This window comes from Saimiri boliviensis, chromosome 2 (genome assembly GCF_048565385.1).
Source record: "Saimiri boliviensis isolate mSaiBol1 chromosome 2, mSaiBol1.pri, whole genome shotgun sequence".
Classification (NCBI taxonomy): domain Eukaryota; kingdom Metazoa; phylum Chordata; class Mammalia; order Primates; family Cebidae; genus Saimiri; species Saimiri boliviensis.
Genome location: NC_133450.1, coordinates 140051639 through 140067357, shown reverse-complemented (window position 1 = coordinate 140067357; position 15719 = coordinate 140051639). Strand labels below are relative to the sequence as shown.

The 15719-nt window shown below is 59.8% G+C and overlaps 1 protein-coding gene across 3 annotated transcripts in view; it reads left to right on the top strand.

Moving 5' to 3' along the window:
- The window catches only part of COL5A1 (collagen type V alpha 1 chain), a 192544-nt gene extending 178221 nt beyond the window's left edge, over positions 1–14323 (top strand). For 2 of the 3 annotated variants that reach the window (XM_074394534.1, XM_039461528.2), the window contains 3 exons: positions 219–287; positions 5404–5637; positions 11980–14323. In XM_074394534.1, the coding sequence (XP_074250635.1) occupies positions 219–287; positions 5404–5637; positions 11980–12126 (450 nt within the window). In that variant the 3' untranslated portion in view covers positions 12127–14323. Of the gene's footprint in view, positions 1–218; positions 288–350; positions 420–5403; positions 5638–11979 lie in introns of all 3 variants that reach the window. The other variant, XM_010352242.3, reaches the window with a different exon arrangement.
- Positions 14324–15719: the final 1396 nt, after the last annotated feature.

Below are 15719 nucleotides of genomic sequence, written 5' to 3'. Positions count from 1 at the left end.
TCACGTGGCCTCCAGACTCCCTGAGGGCTGGGCCGGGCTCCTCATGCAGCCTCCAGTCTCCCCGAGGGCCAGGGCCCTCAGCGGGTCCTCCCTGCAGCCCCTCGAGTGTGGACGCAGGCGCTGGGGACTGGGAGAGCGTGGGGCGCTGCTCTGGAGGCCGGAGAAGTAACCCTCTCGTTCTGTTTCTCTCCCTCCCCACCTCCCCGCTGCACGTTTAGGCCAGAATCACTTCTTGGCCCAAAGAAAACCCGGGCTCCTGGTTCAGTGAATTCAAGCGTGGGAAACTGGTAAGGTGGCCTCTGGCTTCTTTGCGGTTGTCGCTTTAAACCCGCCCATCTCGTATCTTACAGAGTAAAATGGCCCGCTGGCCCAAAGAGCAGCCTTCCACCTGGTATAGTCAGTACAAGCGGGGGTCCCTGGTAAGTGGCCACCTCGGCACCGCCTGCTTGCGGCCCGGCTGCTCGCAGCTCTGCATGGCACCCATCACTGCCGTGTGTGCCGCCCCACTCTTGCCAAACTGCTCCACGTCACGTGACAGCAAGGCTCAGCTAGGAGTGGAGTCCTGTCCCCGGCCTCCACCACCCCGACAGGAGTGTGTTTCCTCCTGGAGTAGGTGGATGGTTTTCCGTCTCCACGTAGGGCACCCAGAGCTGGGTGTGCGCCACGGCCCAAGCTGGTCCGCTGCCCACGGGTGCTGCGGCCCTGCACCTGGGCACTGAGATTGGACACTCCAGAAGCAGGAGCGCTTTCACTGTGTCTGATGGCAGGGCAGGGGACATGGGTCCCAGACCACTTAAGCCACTCAGAGCTCCTTCGAGGAGTAGCACCGCTGAACCGCCCTCCCCAGCGGCTCAGGGCTGAGGGGCCGCCTGACTGCCCACTGGGCTGCAGACTCCCAGTTACACTGCACACCGCTGTGCAAGTCACATTTTAGCTTTTGGGGATCGAATCTTACACAAGCTACCCTTGAAAGGAAAAGACACTGGTGTCCCAGGAAGGAACCGCACAGGAGAGTGTCTTGTGCCTGGTGTAGCGCCCAAGCGCCAGTTTAGATGCATTGATGCCAGGCCAGCGGCTGCCTCTGCCGCATGGAGCTCCCCTAGGAACCCACCGTGCCACACAAAGCACCCCTAGGAACCCACCGTGCCGTGTGGAGCTCCCCTAGAAACTCACCGTGCCACACAAAGCACCCCTAGGAACCCACCGTGCCACGCGGAGCACCCCTAGGAACCCACCGTGCCGCGTGGAGCACCCCTAGGAACCCACCGTGCCGCGCGGAGCACCCCTAGGAACCCACCGTGCCGTGCGGAGCACCCCTAGGAACCCACCGTGCCGCGCGGAGCACCCCTAGGAAGCCACCGTGCCGCACGGAGCACCCCTAGGAACCCCGCCGTGCCGCACGGAGCACCCCTAGGAACCCCGCCGTGCCGGGCGGAGCACCCCTAGGAACCCACCGTGCCCCGTGAAGCTCCCCTGGGAACCCCACCAGAGTTCTCTTTGGGCCCTTTCCTGGAGTAAAGAGCAAAGTTCTGTCTCTTCTCCCCGCAAGTTAAAGGGCCAAAGTTCTAGAACACAGATGGGTTCGGGGTGCCATTTATGGCCCAGATTCTCCTTCTCTTCCCCTCCCTTCTTGGGATCTAGTGGCCCCACTCACAAATGCTCACTAGAAGCGAGCCCGAGGGTTCTGCGGCTTCTAGCCTGACCACTTGCCGAAGGTTGCTGCATCCCGGCCGCAGCCCCAGCCTCCCTGGGTGGACACGGAGGCCATCCTTCCCCCAAGGACCCAGAGCACCGGCCCCAAGCCACCTTTGCCCTGTCCGCACCTCTGAAGCCCCTCGTCTCGTCGCCTGAGGGCACTCACGGCTGGGTATTAATCCCCGGCGCTCGTTGCTGCTGATTTGAAGTCATCGCCAGCTCCTCTGCAGACGCTCTGAGGGTCTGCGCTCCCCTGGCCACGTTTCTGCAGGCTTCCCATCTTGTGGTTTGCTGTGTATTTGCAGTCCTGTTTTTCCTTTCTTCCTTCTGCTTTTCCTTCTCCCACCGCATCTGTGCTGAGTTCCAAACAGAGCTGCTGGCATACAGAAGGACCTGAAGCACTCGGGGGCACCGGGACCAGGGCTGCTTGGCCCGGAGGGACAGAGCGTAGGGGATGCTGGGTGTGGGGTCAGGCAGGGAAGGGGCCCCGGGGGTGAGGCTGCTGGGGACCAAGGTGGCAGGGTCCGTTCTGCAGTCCTGTGGGTAGTTACCGCCCGGCCTCGGCCCTGCCCTCTCCCTTCAGTGAGAGCGCTCAGCCTCCACAAAGAGCCGCTCACGGCACCCTCCCAAATGGGAAAAGGAGAAAGCCCGTTTTCCTCACGTGGAGGAAGTGACTGTGAGACCTCATTCGCAGGCTTCAGCCCGAGTAGCCCACTTCTGCCTCTCGTCCTGTTCCGTGGTGAGGAGTGGGGGAAGGGGCGACCCAGGGAACACATCCCCATACTTCAGGATCTTTCCACAGCCTTACTTCCAGCCCTGTGAATATCATCCGTGGACTAGAGATAGATGGGGGCCTCTTCTCAAAGAAATTGGATTTTTTGGCCGGGTTCAATGCCTCATGCCTGTAATCCCAGCACTTTGGGAGGCCAAGGCAGGCAGATGACTTGAGCCTGGGAGTTTGAGACCAGCCTGGGCAATATAGCAAGACTCCATCCCTATTAAAAATAATAATAATACAGAAATGGGCTGGGCACGGTGGCTCACGCCTGTAATCCCACACTTTGAGAGGCTGAGGCAGGCAGATCACCTTAGGTCAAGAGTTCAAGACCAGCGTGGCCAACATGGCAAAACCCCATCTCTACTAAAAGTACAAAAATTAGCCGGGCATGGTGTCTGTAATCCCAGCTACTCGGGAGGCTGAGACAGGAGAATCACTGGAAACCTGGAGGCGGAGCCTGCAGTGAGCCCAGATCACGCCACTGCGCTCCAGCCTGGGACAGAGCAAGACTCCATCTCAGGACAGCAATGGGAGTTGTGTCTGGGCAGGGCTCCCCACGAGGCAGTGTGTTGAGGTAATACCGCAGAGACCCCCCACCAGGAGAGCAGGGCCTCTGGGGTTCCGATACGGGCAGTGCGTTCCTTGCCCCTGCCGCCTGCCACCGCATGGGCACCGGGGCCTCAGGTCCTTCTGTGTCCGGCGCCGCCCACCGCTGCTTCTGTGGCACACCCTTCCTCCAGTCAGTCACGTTCCCTCCGGAAGGAGCAGCGGACGCCCCTCTGTCGGTTGGTATTCACCGTTCACCTGCAGGTCCACCTGTGAGGTTTTCGTGGCTGCGTCCGAGAGCGCAGTTCGCCGATGGCCCTGGGGAGCAGCATGCTCCCTCGCCCCTGGGAAGGCCCAGGCCCCGGGCCGGCCGCTCACCTTGGGCTCTTTCTAGTGACATCTGTTTGAAAAGTGGGTGCTGCGGTGTGTTGAGCCTCCTCCCCCTCCCTGTGCCCAGACATTCGTGGGAATACTGATTTCAGTTCTCTCCACGTGTTCCGTGGGGTTCTTTCGGAGCAGGCCAGAGGCAGGGTCCGAAACACGGCACCCAGAGTGGGTCTCGGGCGCTGGCTTCAGTGGCTTTAGCCTGCTTCATTCCCTGACACCGCAAACAGGACAGGCCGGCCACCCAGCCAGGCCCTCCCTGCAGAGAGGTCCCGCACAGGCCGGGAGAGATGTGTGACATTTAGGGGAGCTAAGATGCATCCGTGTCCCTGGCCGTGTCAGGATTTTCAGAAACCTCGAGTTTGCCGCCAAGTTGCAGAAAGTGAGACGCAGTGTTGCTCAGGATGCCCTGCTGGGGCCTTGGCCTGGCGGAGCCGAGCAGCCCGGTTCTGGTTACCCAGCTCGTGATGCTGGAGAGGCCACCTCAGCAGCTGCACAGTGTCCTCCTCTGATGCCTTCCCTGGATTTGTGCAGAGACTGGGAGGCTTTCAGGGAGAGTCCTTGTCACTAGAGCCCTGGGCTGGCGTTTGTTATGGGCCACCCACGGTCGCAGAGTCCTACACACTGCTCTGAGGGGACGCTTCTGGGAAGGGGAGGAGTGGCCTTTCTGGAGCGGCCGTGCCAGACATCATCTGAGACCCCCGTGCCTCCCAGAGGGCCCCTGGTCACCCCCGCCATCCGCACAGCCCTGACCCTCCCTCAGGCTCGCCTTCCCCGAGCACCTCCCTGCAGCTGGCCCACTCACCCCCCGAGGCCTCGTGCCCCTCTGGCTCCAGGTTCTCACGGGCTCCCTGGCTAGGGCCTTGCACATCCTGGGCACCCAGCAGATGCTCCTTTGTTCACATAATCTTGTGAGCACCTTCCTTCGCTGGCCTTGGGGGATGATGACAGGGCCGGGGCACCAGGGCTGGAGCGGAGGGACACAGGGAGGGCTGAGATGCCCTAAGCCAGCCCTAGAGGCTGGAAGTGGGGAGGAGCAGTGGTCTGGGCTGTCACCCAAAGGACAGCAGTGGGGCCCCTCCTGTTGGGTGGGCAGTGTCTCAGGCAGAGGGAGGAGCCATGCAGAGGCTCAGGGATCAGGAGAGGTGTGCTGCAGCTGGGGGCTCCACGCCCCTCCCCTCACCCAGGGAACCTCATGCCCCTCTCTGGCCCTGCACCCCCTACTCAGGGGAAACCGGGCCTCACCAGCTGCTCCTGGTGCCCCAATCCAGTGATGGCGTGCAGAGCTCCGTGTTTCAGGGATGAGAGGACCGGTCTTCATGCAAGGCGTATCTTAAGAGAGTGGTTCTCTGCTCACTCAACACATGCAGACCGGGCAGACCCAGATCACCATCTGGATGGAGGCGCCCAGGTGGCGGGAGGGGAGGAGGGCTATGGGTGGACGTGCAGGGAGGGCAGCTGCAGCCGGCACTACCGTGGGTGCTGCCCTGGAGACGCTGTCCGCCATTGGCCATGCAGCAGAGCTTTCTCATGTGTACACTGGGGCAGCTATTGGGTGGGTACCAGGGCCAGTAGTGAGCAAGAAGGATGCCATCCTGCCCCCTTCGAGCTTACAGTCTGGTAGGGAAGACAGACACTGACAAACTAAGGTTGGGGAGGGCAGCCACCAGCCACAGAGCAAGTGCAGGAGCATCTAATCCGGGTGGGCTTCCTGGAGGAGGCAGCACAGGTGCTGAGCTCTGAAGGATAAGCACGGGCCAAGAGGAGTGGGTGGATTATTTAAGGCCCTGAAGGATGTGAGGCATGGTTTCCTTTGTTCCTGGGAACGCCCAGGAGAGCCCATGTGCGCTGGCCTCAGGGGGTCTGTGGGTGCAGTGTGTTTCTAGGTGGTGCCCCCGAGAAGACCACAGTGTGGGTGAAGCCCAGGGCAGTGCGGATGCGGGCCTGTCTTGCTGTGTGCGTCCCCATCCTGCTCAGCCCTAACCCTCCTGTCCCCCCAGCTCTCCTACGTGGACGCCGAGGGCAACCCCGTGGGCGTGGTCCAGATGACTTTCCTGCGGCTGCTGAGCGCCTCTGCCCACCAGAACGTCACCTACCACTGCTATCAGTCGGTGGCCTGGCAGGACGCAGCCACGGGCAGCTATGACAAGGCCATCCGCTTCCTGGGCTCCAACGACGAGGAGATGTCCTACGACAACAACCCCTACATCCACGCCCTGGTGGACGGCTGTGCTGTGAGTGTCCGCGCCGCCCCAGCGCCGCTGCTCACGCCCACGTGGGGTTCACGCCCCACTCGCCCAGGTCTCCCCGCCCCCACTCTGCCTACTGCGGGGCGGTGAGGGCCCCAGACCAGGCTCTCACCCCAGGCAGCCCCACAGTTGCGGGGACATGAGGAATCCTAAGCCCACGACGTAGCCAGAGCTCCGGGAACTTCTGAGAGCTCTGTGGGTTAGGATGGGAAATCTGAGACCTGGCCGAGAAGCCGGGGGGCTTCGGTCCCTCGCTCTGTCCAGGGCTGCGGCGTGGAGTGAGGAAGCGAGGACCCCACTGTGCTTCCAGTCTGGAGCTCAGAGCCTCCCTCTGCTCGGACAGGGTTTTTTGGGGAGTGGCCAGAACTAAGCCGGGGCTGCTCCCGAGAGCACGGCTGTGTCCGAAACGCTCTGCAGACTGAGGTGCCAGCTCTCCGGACAGCCCGGCCATGGGCCCGCTCCGCGCGGGGTGAGCTGTTCTGGACGAGGGAACGGAGGCCCGAGTGGAGGGAGGCTTGATCAGACCTCACGGGCACTCAGGCCAGGTGCTGGCCCTGGTGTCCCCGCCTTTCTGCCCCACCGTGGGCCTCCGACATCCACGCCTTTCTTGCTCCCTACCCAGTGAGCTGAGCTCACCCCCGCCATGGTCCCCTCGGGACTGCCCTTCCCAGGGCTGCCATCTACCTAGGGCTGTCGCACAGGTCTGGGATATGGCCACCTGTCCTGGAGATTTGGAGGGGACAGATGTCCACGCCATGGCACCGACCCAGGGCAGCTGAAGGGAACGGGGCTGGCGTTAGAGCCGGCCCTGCAGGGTGCCTCCTCTGAGCAGAACAGATGGGTCCTCAGAGCAGAGCCCAGGCAGGAGGGAAAGCCAGAGGGTGGCGCCGACGGAGAGTGCCAGGCCCCTAGGAGCACAGTGGCCCCGGGTTCCAATTCCGCCTCCTCCCCTGCCCAGCACCGCTGCAGACACCTGCATCTGAAACTCAGCTCCTTTCCCCTGCTGCCCGAGGGCCTCACTGAGGATTAAAGCCGTGTCCCCCAGGGCTATTGCCCGGCCAGGCTGTGCCCAGCGGGGGCCGTCCTCACCAGGACTGCTCGGCCTCTCTTCCCGGCCTCCACTGCCTTCTGCGATTGGTCAGGGTCAGTGCTTCGGATCTGACTATGGAATATGCCGACTCATCTGTGTGTGAGATTGACGGTCCCTGGGAAGAGGCATTTAAAAACACCAGGGACCTTACCCTCCTCTTCAAATGAGGGTAACATAGCGCCCGCCTCACGGCTTTCTGGGGAGCCCACGGCACCATGCCTCAGAGCTCAGAATTGTGTCTGACCCACTACAAGCCCTAGTTCCTGTGACTACGTTTAGATACTATGGACCGCAAGTGTAAGGCAGTAAACACAGAGGCAAAGAGAAATCAGGAACCCTGTAAAGGAGAGGCAGGACCTGGAGGGACAGAGCCCTGAATTTGGCTTTGAGCTTCCTGGCTTCCATGGCAAAAAGGGAAACTAGTTGGCCCAGTGGGTGTTGTCTGGTAAAGGAAACAGAACAGCTTTCCAGAGAGGGGAATGTTCCCTGGAGGACAATGCTAGAAAGACGTCCCCGCCGTGACGGATGCATGGTGGTTAAAGGGTGGGCCAGATCCCGGCTCCCTAATCTGGCTTAGACAGGCTCCTGCTGCTTTTAAGAGCTTTCTGGAAGATCCAACTTCTTTCATCCCAGTTCCTCTTGAAGCTCCTGCCCCTACTCATTCCATCAGCAAAACCCACTTCTGGGAGGTCCCAGAGGTCTTCCACAGTGTTTTCTGACTCAGAACCCGACTTCCTGGTTCCACCGGCGTCCTGGGATAGGGTTAAGCTGGGATCTGTTTCATTCCACAAGCAGAAAGGCCTCTACTCGGCCCAGGGTGTCCCCGTGATGAGGGTGTGCTGTTGGCCTCTGGGGAAGCGTGGCCACTGGTTTGCAAGACACTCAACTATGCCAGCCTCCATGTGCCAAACCCCACCAAAAACTCCCTACTTCCAAATGAGAACTGCAATGCACGCCTTCCCTCCATTCGACAGACGCAAAACCTGAGGCCCAGTGACTCACTCGCCCCGGGTCCCCAGGCGTGGCAGAGCTGAGGCTCACTCGCCTCGGGTCCCCAGGCGTGGCAGAGCTGAGACTCACTAATTCCCTCTGCAGCATTCCTCTCACCATAGTCCCTTCCTGGCAGCACCGCACCTTGAATGCCTCAGTTGACAGCAGCCCAGGCCATGGCCGCAGTCTCAGGATGAGGAAGCTCTTCTGAGAACTGCGCTCAAGTCTACTTGCCTGTCACATCTGCCCATCACCCCCTGGTCTGGTCCCATCAGTCATGCGGAGGGAGCCGGGCTGGAGAGCAGTTCCCCAGCCCAGGCGGTTCTGTGATGAGGGGACAGCAGGCTGTTTGGCATTCTCAGCCTCCACCCGCCAAATGCCAGTAGGAGCCCCCTCCAGAGTGACGGCACCCCACAATGTCTCCAGACACATCTCCCAGGGGGCAAAATCTCCCCCATGGAGAAGCAGCATTCAACACACAGAGCAAAAGCCTGAAGGGAGCACAGAGGGTCCACCTGCTGCAGGCTCTTAGAGGACCCACTGCTTCCTGTCCGCCGTGGAACGCAAAGAAGCTGGCACCACTGGGGCTGAGGACCGCACCTCGAAGCTGGGAACCAGGTGCCACTGCCGTCCAGACCGCGCCATCCCCTCGGGCGGCTGGCAGCATGGGTCTGGTTAGCCGCCCAGCGTGGCAGGTACCAGCCCAAGAGGAGAGCCTGGCTCGCTCTCTGCCTTCCCCACAGTGGGCGTTCCTGAGCTCCCCGACTGTCTTTGGAGTGTCTCTGAGTACAGAGGCGGGATTGGGGTCACGGGATCCCCAGACTGTAGGCTGGGCAGGGCGAGGCAAAGCCGCTACTTTGGCAAAGCAAAGATTCTGACTGTGAAGAGGCGAAGAGAGAACAGCTGAAAACTGCAAAACCCCTGACGGCAGGGGCGGGCTCTGCGGCCAGGCTGGAGAGGAGGTGTGGGCAGGCGGGTGGGCAGCAGCAGCGTGGAGCTGGGGCACGGGGCGGCCGTGGGGTGGCATGCAGGGACGCTGGCCTGGACTTGCCCGTCTCCTGCTGACCCCAGTCCCTGATGAGCCCAACCACAATTTGAAAAGTCACAACCCTCTCGTTTAGTTACGGGTGCTCCTGCAGAAGGCCTGACGCCCCAAACTCAGGCCCGCGGCGAAAGCCCTGCCTCAGCCCCCGGAGGCCTGCGTGATTCATATTGTAATAACGGCCGAAAAAATTGGAATTCCAACGTGGGCATCGTTTGGCTGGGGCGCCTGATTGACGGGGCCGCTGAGCGGGCCGACGGAGACCCACAAATAACCTGCAGGAGAGCCCAGGCGCCACGCCGCATAAATCCTGGGGTTTGTGCAGCTTTCCGCGCCTCTGGGGGGCCGTTTCTGGCCTGTAATGGTGATTTATGTCTCTGGAATAATGGGGTAACGGAGCGGCTTGCCGCAACCTCCTTTAAATACGCCCCTCTCTAAGCGCTCTGATAATTGGAGCAGAGGGGTCCCATAAATCCCAGGAAATCACCGCAGCTCAGCAAACGCGGCCCATCCCACCGGGGAGAGGCTGATGCCACCGCCGAGGAAAGCCGCGACCAATGCCTCCGCTGAGAAGGGCTGCTTGCCCGCCCTCCCGGGGTGGACGAGGAAGGCCAGGTACCGTCCTGCTGGCTTGCTGACCAGTCACTGGCTCCCAGGACAGTGCCGCCTGCTAGCAGCCGGGTGAAGCCAGGCTGGCCCATCTCACTGGACTCCCAGGGTGGGACTGGGCCTGAGGAGAGGGGGCTAGACAGGCAGGGGTGGTCTCTGGCTCCTCGCTGCGGGGAGGACGAGGGGGTCCGTACCCACCAGGGTTTCATCCCCTGGAATGTCTGGGTGGCCGCCCATCTTTGAAGATCCTGTGTCTAGCCCCGCTCCCACCCGTCCTTCCCAGACACCGCAGGGCTGCGACTGGCCTGGCCGTCCCTCTCCACGGGAGAGCTGTGGCCACCCAGGTGAGCTTGTGAGGCAGGACCTCCCAGCTGCGCTCTGCAGGGCTGAGCTGGCCACAGGGTGCGGTTGGCCCCGCAGTTGGCCTCTGCTGAGTCCGAGGGGCCCCATGGTGACATCCTCTAGGACAGCGTTTCTCAAAGGCCAGTCATTAACATGCCGTCAGAATCGTCGGAGACACCCATTTTTACAAGTGCGAATTCCGAGCTCCACCTCAGCCCGTCGGAATCAGCTTCTCTGGGCTGGGGTCACAGCTGCCTGGGGTTAATGAGCCCTCTGAGAACTCACGTCGGCTGCGAAGTTCCAATCCCAGCTTGAAAATAATGCCGGCTGAGCCAGCTACAGTGAGGAGCAAGGTGCTGCCCTCGAGGCAGGCCTGTGGGAAGGGCAGGGCCTGGGGAGAAGTGGGCAGGAGCAGGGGGTAAAGTTAGAGACGCTCAGGAAGGTGGTACCAGGAATGCGTGCGGGGCAGGCGAGCTGTCATTCGCTCTCACACCGCCCCTGCGATGTTGGCATAACCATTTTCCAGCCGAGGAGACCGAGTCACAGATGGTGTGTTGCCGATCCATTGCTTGTTACCAATTAGCCCCCGAGATTTAGCAGCTTAAAACCACAGATGTTTGTTATCGCCCTCTGTCTGAGGGTCAGAAGCCTGGGAGTGGCGTGGCTGGAGATGGTTCCGGCTCAGGGTCTTAGTCCATCCCCTGCCATGGCAAAACCACCAGCTGCGTGGCTCACAAGCAACAGAAACGTGTCGTCCACAGTTCTGGAGGCTGGGTTGCTGGCAGGGCAGGCTTCGGTGAGCGCCCACCTCCAGGCTGCAGAGAGCTGGCTTCTCACTGCACCCTCACACGGCAGAGACGGGGCAAGGGGCTCTCTGGGGCCTCTTTTATAGGATCACTAATCCCACTCACGAGGCTTCTTCTCGGCTCCCACTGGCCCCACCTCCTAACACCATCCATGGGAACTCGAACGCTAAGATCCTGGCCAGGGAGAATAAGGCCCTTGAGCCAGCCACGCCGTCCACGTCGGTCAGGGAGCGGATCACCGGCAGAGTAAGGCTGCTATCTGAGTCTCTGGCGTGGGAGCCTGTGCTGGGCCCTCTGCCACGCTGCCTCCTGGGGACACTGCCCCCCACCCTGGAGGGCACCCTGGCTGGCCCTCTGCTCATCTCTCTGGTTTGCAAGACGTTCAAGTTTGCCAGCCTCCTTGTGCCAAACGCCATCATTTCTTCTGCAGATGGGGCAGTGGAAGGAGATCCTTCCCAGGCCCAGATCCAGCTGAGACTGTAAAACCTGGTCTGGGTCAGAGGTGGCCTAAGCCACTTGTCCAGGATGTGTTGCAGGCTCCTGGTTTGTGGGAAAGGTGCGGCGTGCGGGGCCCTTGTCTTGGGGGAAGCTGACGGGCCAGCAGGGCCAGCTTAGCCTCAGGTATAAATGTCCTGAACTCTGGGAGTTACATTTGGGTGACTGGAGAGGGACCAAAGAATCTCGAACCTTCGCTACCTGTGTTCTGGGAGGGAGGAGGCCTCTCCCTGGCTCTGTCCCCCGACCCCAGTGCCCAGGGTTGTGCTGGCTTGAGCAAGGGATCGGTGCGGACTCACCCTGCAGGCCACTGGTTCATCGCCACCCCGGCCCTCTGTGCCTCAGTCTACCCAAGACTCCTCTGGACCAGATGGTGTGTAAGGTCCCCATCCCTTCCCATGCTTGTGCAGGTGAACTCCTCTTACTTCTGAGGGACCCAGCCCACCGCGTGCCTAAGGCAGTGTGAGGCGGGCCATCGTAGGGGCTCAAGGCTCTGCCAGGGCCACCTTGGATGACTTCCGCTCCCATTTTCTTTTCCAGGGTGCCCTGCTTGTTCTGTAGCTGGTGCTGGGTCCTGGGGGGTTGCCTGGAAGCAGATACCTGGGTGTCACAATGTGTCCCGACTGGGCGTGGTGGGAGGGGCTGAACAGCTACACCTGCAGCCCTGGGAGGGTCCCGTCCCCTCGCTGACACCTGTCCCACGCCCCCTCCCACCTGTGCAAGGGGGACTCATGGGAGTTAAGTGCACACTGCACAGGGGTCCACAGGGGTTAACTTCGAGCTCTGATCAGCTGTGTCTCCTCCAGTACTTGCCCGGCCAAGTGCGGCCATGGGAGTGGGAGGCAGGACACCAGCCCGGGTGTCGGAGCCAGCCAGGGTGTGGGGGGCGATCAGTCAGCCCCAGGAGCCCCCACTGTTCTTAACCACCAGCCACCTGTCTCCCTCTTCCCCAGACCAAGAAAGGCTACCAGAAGACGGTGCTCGAGCTCGACACGCCCCGAGTGGGGCAGGTGCCCATCGTGGACATCATGTTCAATGACTTCGGTGAAGCGTCACAGAAATTTGGATTTGAAGTGGGGCCGGCTTGCTTCATGGGCTAGGAGCCGCGGAGCCCGGGCTCCCGAGAGCAACCTCGTGACCTCAGCATGCCGTTCGTTCGTGAGTGTCCCGCGCACGTTCTGACCCTGGACAGTGAAGGCTTCTCCCTCCCCTCCCGCCTGACTCCATCTGCACCGCGCACCACGGGGTGTGGGACCCCAGCCCGGAGAGAACAGAGGGAAGGAGCCGCGACCCCCCGGAGCCGAATCACATGACCTAGTTGCACCCCAGCGCCTGGGCCTGCCCCACGCTTGGCCCACACCCACGTGCCCCGGGAGCCGGGCCACGCCTCCGGCCCCCAGATCACCCAACCAATCCTGCTTGTGAATAGTTCACAGGGGTTGGGGGAGAGACTGCCAGATTTGGACACTCTATTTTTTCCTAAATTCAACTTGCAGATGTGTAATTCCCCTGACCTTCAGAAAACGTTCCGAGGTAAGCCTTGTAAAGGTCACCCCACCGTCACCAAAGCCTCCGTTTTTAACAACCCCCAACACGGTCCATTCAGAGGCCAAATGTCATTCTGCAGGTGCCTTCCCGATGGATTAAAGGTGCTTATGTTTTTGTGAGTTTTAAGTAAATATTTGTATTGTATTGTTATAAATGTTAAGTGTGCCTGGCTTTCAATCACGCACGGAAGCCGGGTCCCAGCCCTACGGACAGAAGGGGCGAGGCCCGGATGCTGGGTTGCGGCACAGTTCTGATCAGAAATAGGAAGTCTTCCCAACCCCGCCCCGGCCAAGAATGTGCAATACGTTGGAAATTTGCCCGGGACAGCAAGAATTTATGCTGCCATTGAAAAGCAGGTACCAGTGCCCCCTTTCAGACAGGTTTTGATTTGCTCTAGGCTTTTTTTAATAGGGAGGGAACAAATTTTTGATATTTTACTTTTTCTACATGCACTTAGACTAAAACACAGGTTTCGATTAATTTTATTTGCTTCCTTTTCCATTTTTCTTCCTGCAGAGCCTGATGGGAGAGTGTCCAGGGCAGGGAAACCACATACTTTTGTAGGTGATAACGCGATGAAATTTGGTGCTTATGTTTTACACTTCTCTCTCGTGGTGCTATCTGTTTTAAGGTCTCCTTGAAGGCGCCCCGGGGTGCCTGGCCGCGCCTCGTTCTCCCTGCTTCATTCTGTTATTGCCTCCACAGTCTGTTGTCGAGGACTTTAAGATCACGCATGTCACTTTCCCTTCCACGGGGCCAGAGAGCCCAGCACGCCGCCTCCCGCGCCCTCCCACCCTGGCGCGTCCACTCCCGAGGGCCGTAACGAGTCCTGGGTTGTGCCTACTTGATTTGAAAACACACACAAGCAATAAAAAGCTCTTCCTGCATTGTCGTCGGCGTGACTAGAGCGGATTGTATTTGGTCCCTGACTGTTTGTGGTGCTAATTTCCGTGTCTGTTCCAAGCCGTTCAGTTGTGCCCTGCGCTGTCTCGGCAGATGGAGAAATGTGCAATGAACTCTGAGTCTCTCCAGAGCTGCCTGCAGCACTTCTTTCCCCAGCAGCCGATTTGGATTCCCGTCTCAAATGTCCTGGATGCGAGCATCAGCAGCTCTGGAGCTCAGGGCAGGTGGGCGAGGTCCCCTTTGGGGAACCCTTTTCTGGCCGTTGAGGTCAGGGGGGCTGCCGTCTGTGGGCGGAGGACCCGAGGGGCAGCTGGGAAAGGCGATGTCTTCACTGTGAAAAGTTGCCCGGGTCTAGTGCCCTTTCCTCCCCCCGTGGGAAATGGAGGCTGGGCCCTCTGGTGCTGTCCCCCACCCCCCACCAGAATGTAGTTCCAGCTTGGGAAGCCACAGCCAAGCCGCCCAGGAGGAACAAAACACCATCAACGCAGATTTTCCAAATTTCCCTGGAAAATAAGTCTTGCTCTTGCCAAAGAAAAGTCTGGCTTGGAGAGTCTCTGGAGCCCAGGATGCCAGCATGTGCCAGTGACTGTCACCTTCACCGCCCTTCAAAAGAAAAGCCATAGCCGAGGACTGCCCCGCCAGGCCCTGGGGACTGTGTCTAGGTCATGTGATTCTGTTTTGATTTCTCATCCCATCCGGTTTGTCCTTTGATTCTGTCATTTTCTTCCTCTGTGGTCCCTTCCAAGTTGTCAGAATTTGTACTGAACTTCAAAACGTGTCCCGTTCTCCCCAGACCACCCTAGCCACAGTATATTGCAATAAAATTACTTCTTATATTTGCAGAAATTCTTTCGGTGTAATTTTATTTTTTCCTCCCCATATATATATATAATCAATGGACAAACGCTGGTGAAAAGAAAAAACGGTAAGCAGAAAAACACAAGATAAAGATTCTAGGACATCAGGCCCTTTGAAATACCATGCCAAGTGACACACTGTACATTTTCAAAAGATCTGATAGATGTGTCATAAGTTTTCATTGTAATGCCCAGGAAAGGATATCTTAAACTATTCTAAACCGGTGTAACAAAGGAATAATTGTAATAGTTTTTTCAATAAATTAAGCTGACTGTTTCCACCGTAAACAGATGTGAGTGGCTATCTTCTTATGGGTGGCCAGGCCCCTCCCAGACGGGACTGCATACAGTCCTGGGGCACCCAGACTGCTGGAGGTAATGACACTGGCCACAGCAGAGAAAGGAGGGGACGGTCCCGGCCATCCATAGGTGCAGCTCATCCCTCGGGAGTGGCCGGGGCTGGCGTGGACAGCTTTGTGCCCTTGGGAGGATGTTGGAATGTGGCTGGGCACCTGCCCGACAGGTGCGTTTTGGCAACTGCTAGGCATCTGCACCACCGTGTACCAGCCTCACTCTTCACCCCGGGCCATCGGAGCCCTGGGGGAATGTTCTGGAAGCTCTCCAGTGCTACCCTTCCAGCTGTGTAGCAGGATCAGCCTCCCTGGCTCCTTGTGGCTGGGGTGGGGGAAGGCGTGGGGCTCGTTCCCACCGATGACTGCATGGCGTCCGACTCTTCCAGCCTGACGGTGGGCTTCCCTCTTGCCTAGCACCAGCCACGTTTCACAGAGGGGCTGTGTCATCAGCAGGTTCCCAGTGAGCCCCCCGCCACCTTGTGATGAGCGGGTAGCAGGGGCAGCAGCAGCACGTTTTTGTTGTATTAAGCCGCTGGTATGAGGGCCGTTTATTACTGCTGAGTAACCGAGGCCAGGGGGTCTCAGGCATGGTCCGGGGACCGGCAGCATCGGCACCAGCTTGTTACAAGTGCCAATCCCTGGGCCCCATCCCAGGCCTGCTGGCTCAGGGGTGTGGGAGCGCGCTGACTCATCGGAAAGCAGGCCTCTGAACAACTCCGCTGCACGTTCAAGTCGGAGCGCCAGGAGCCTTGGTGATCCCGTCAGGTTGGTGCTTAAGGACAGGGTTACTTTCCCAATGGAAGGGTGGCCTGCAGCACTGCCCGGGGAAGCCGGGCCTGTTGTGAGAGCATGGGAGGCTGCTGACCTACGTCACCCGCAGGCAGAACATGGGGTAAAATTGTTTGATCACTGTGATGGCACAGAGCCAGATGAAGAACTAATAGCTTGCCGCCCTTGGGGAGGAGGCTGGGACATGAAACAGTGCTCGCAGGCTGGTTTCCCGGATGGCACGTGGCAAGGTGCCACGTGGCC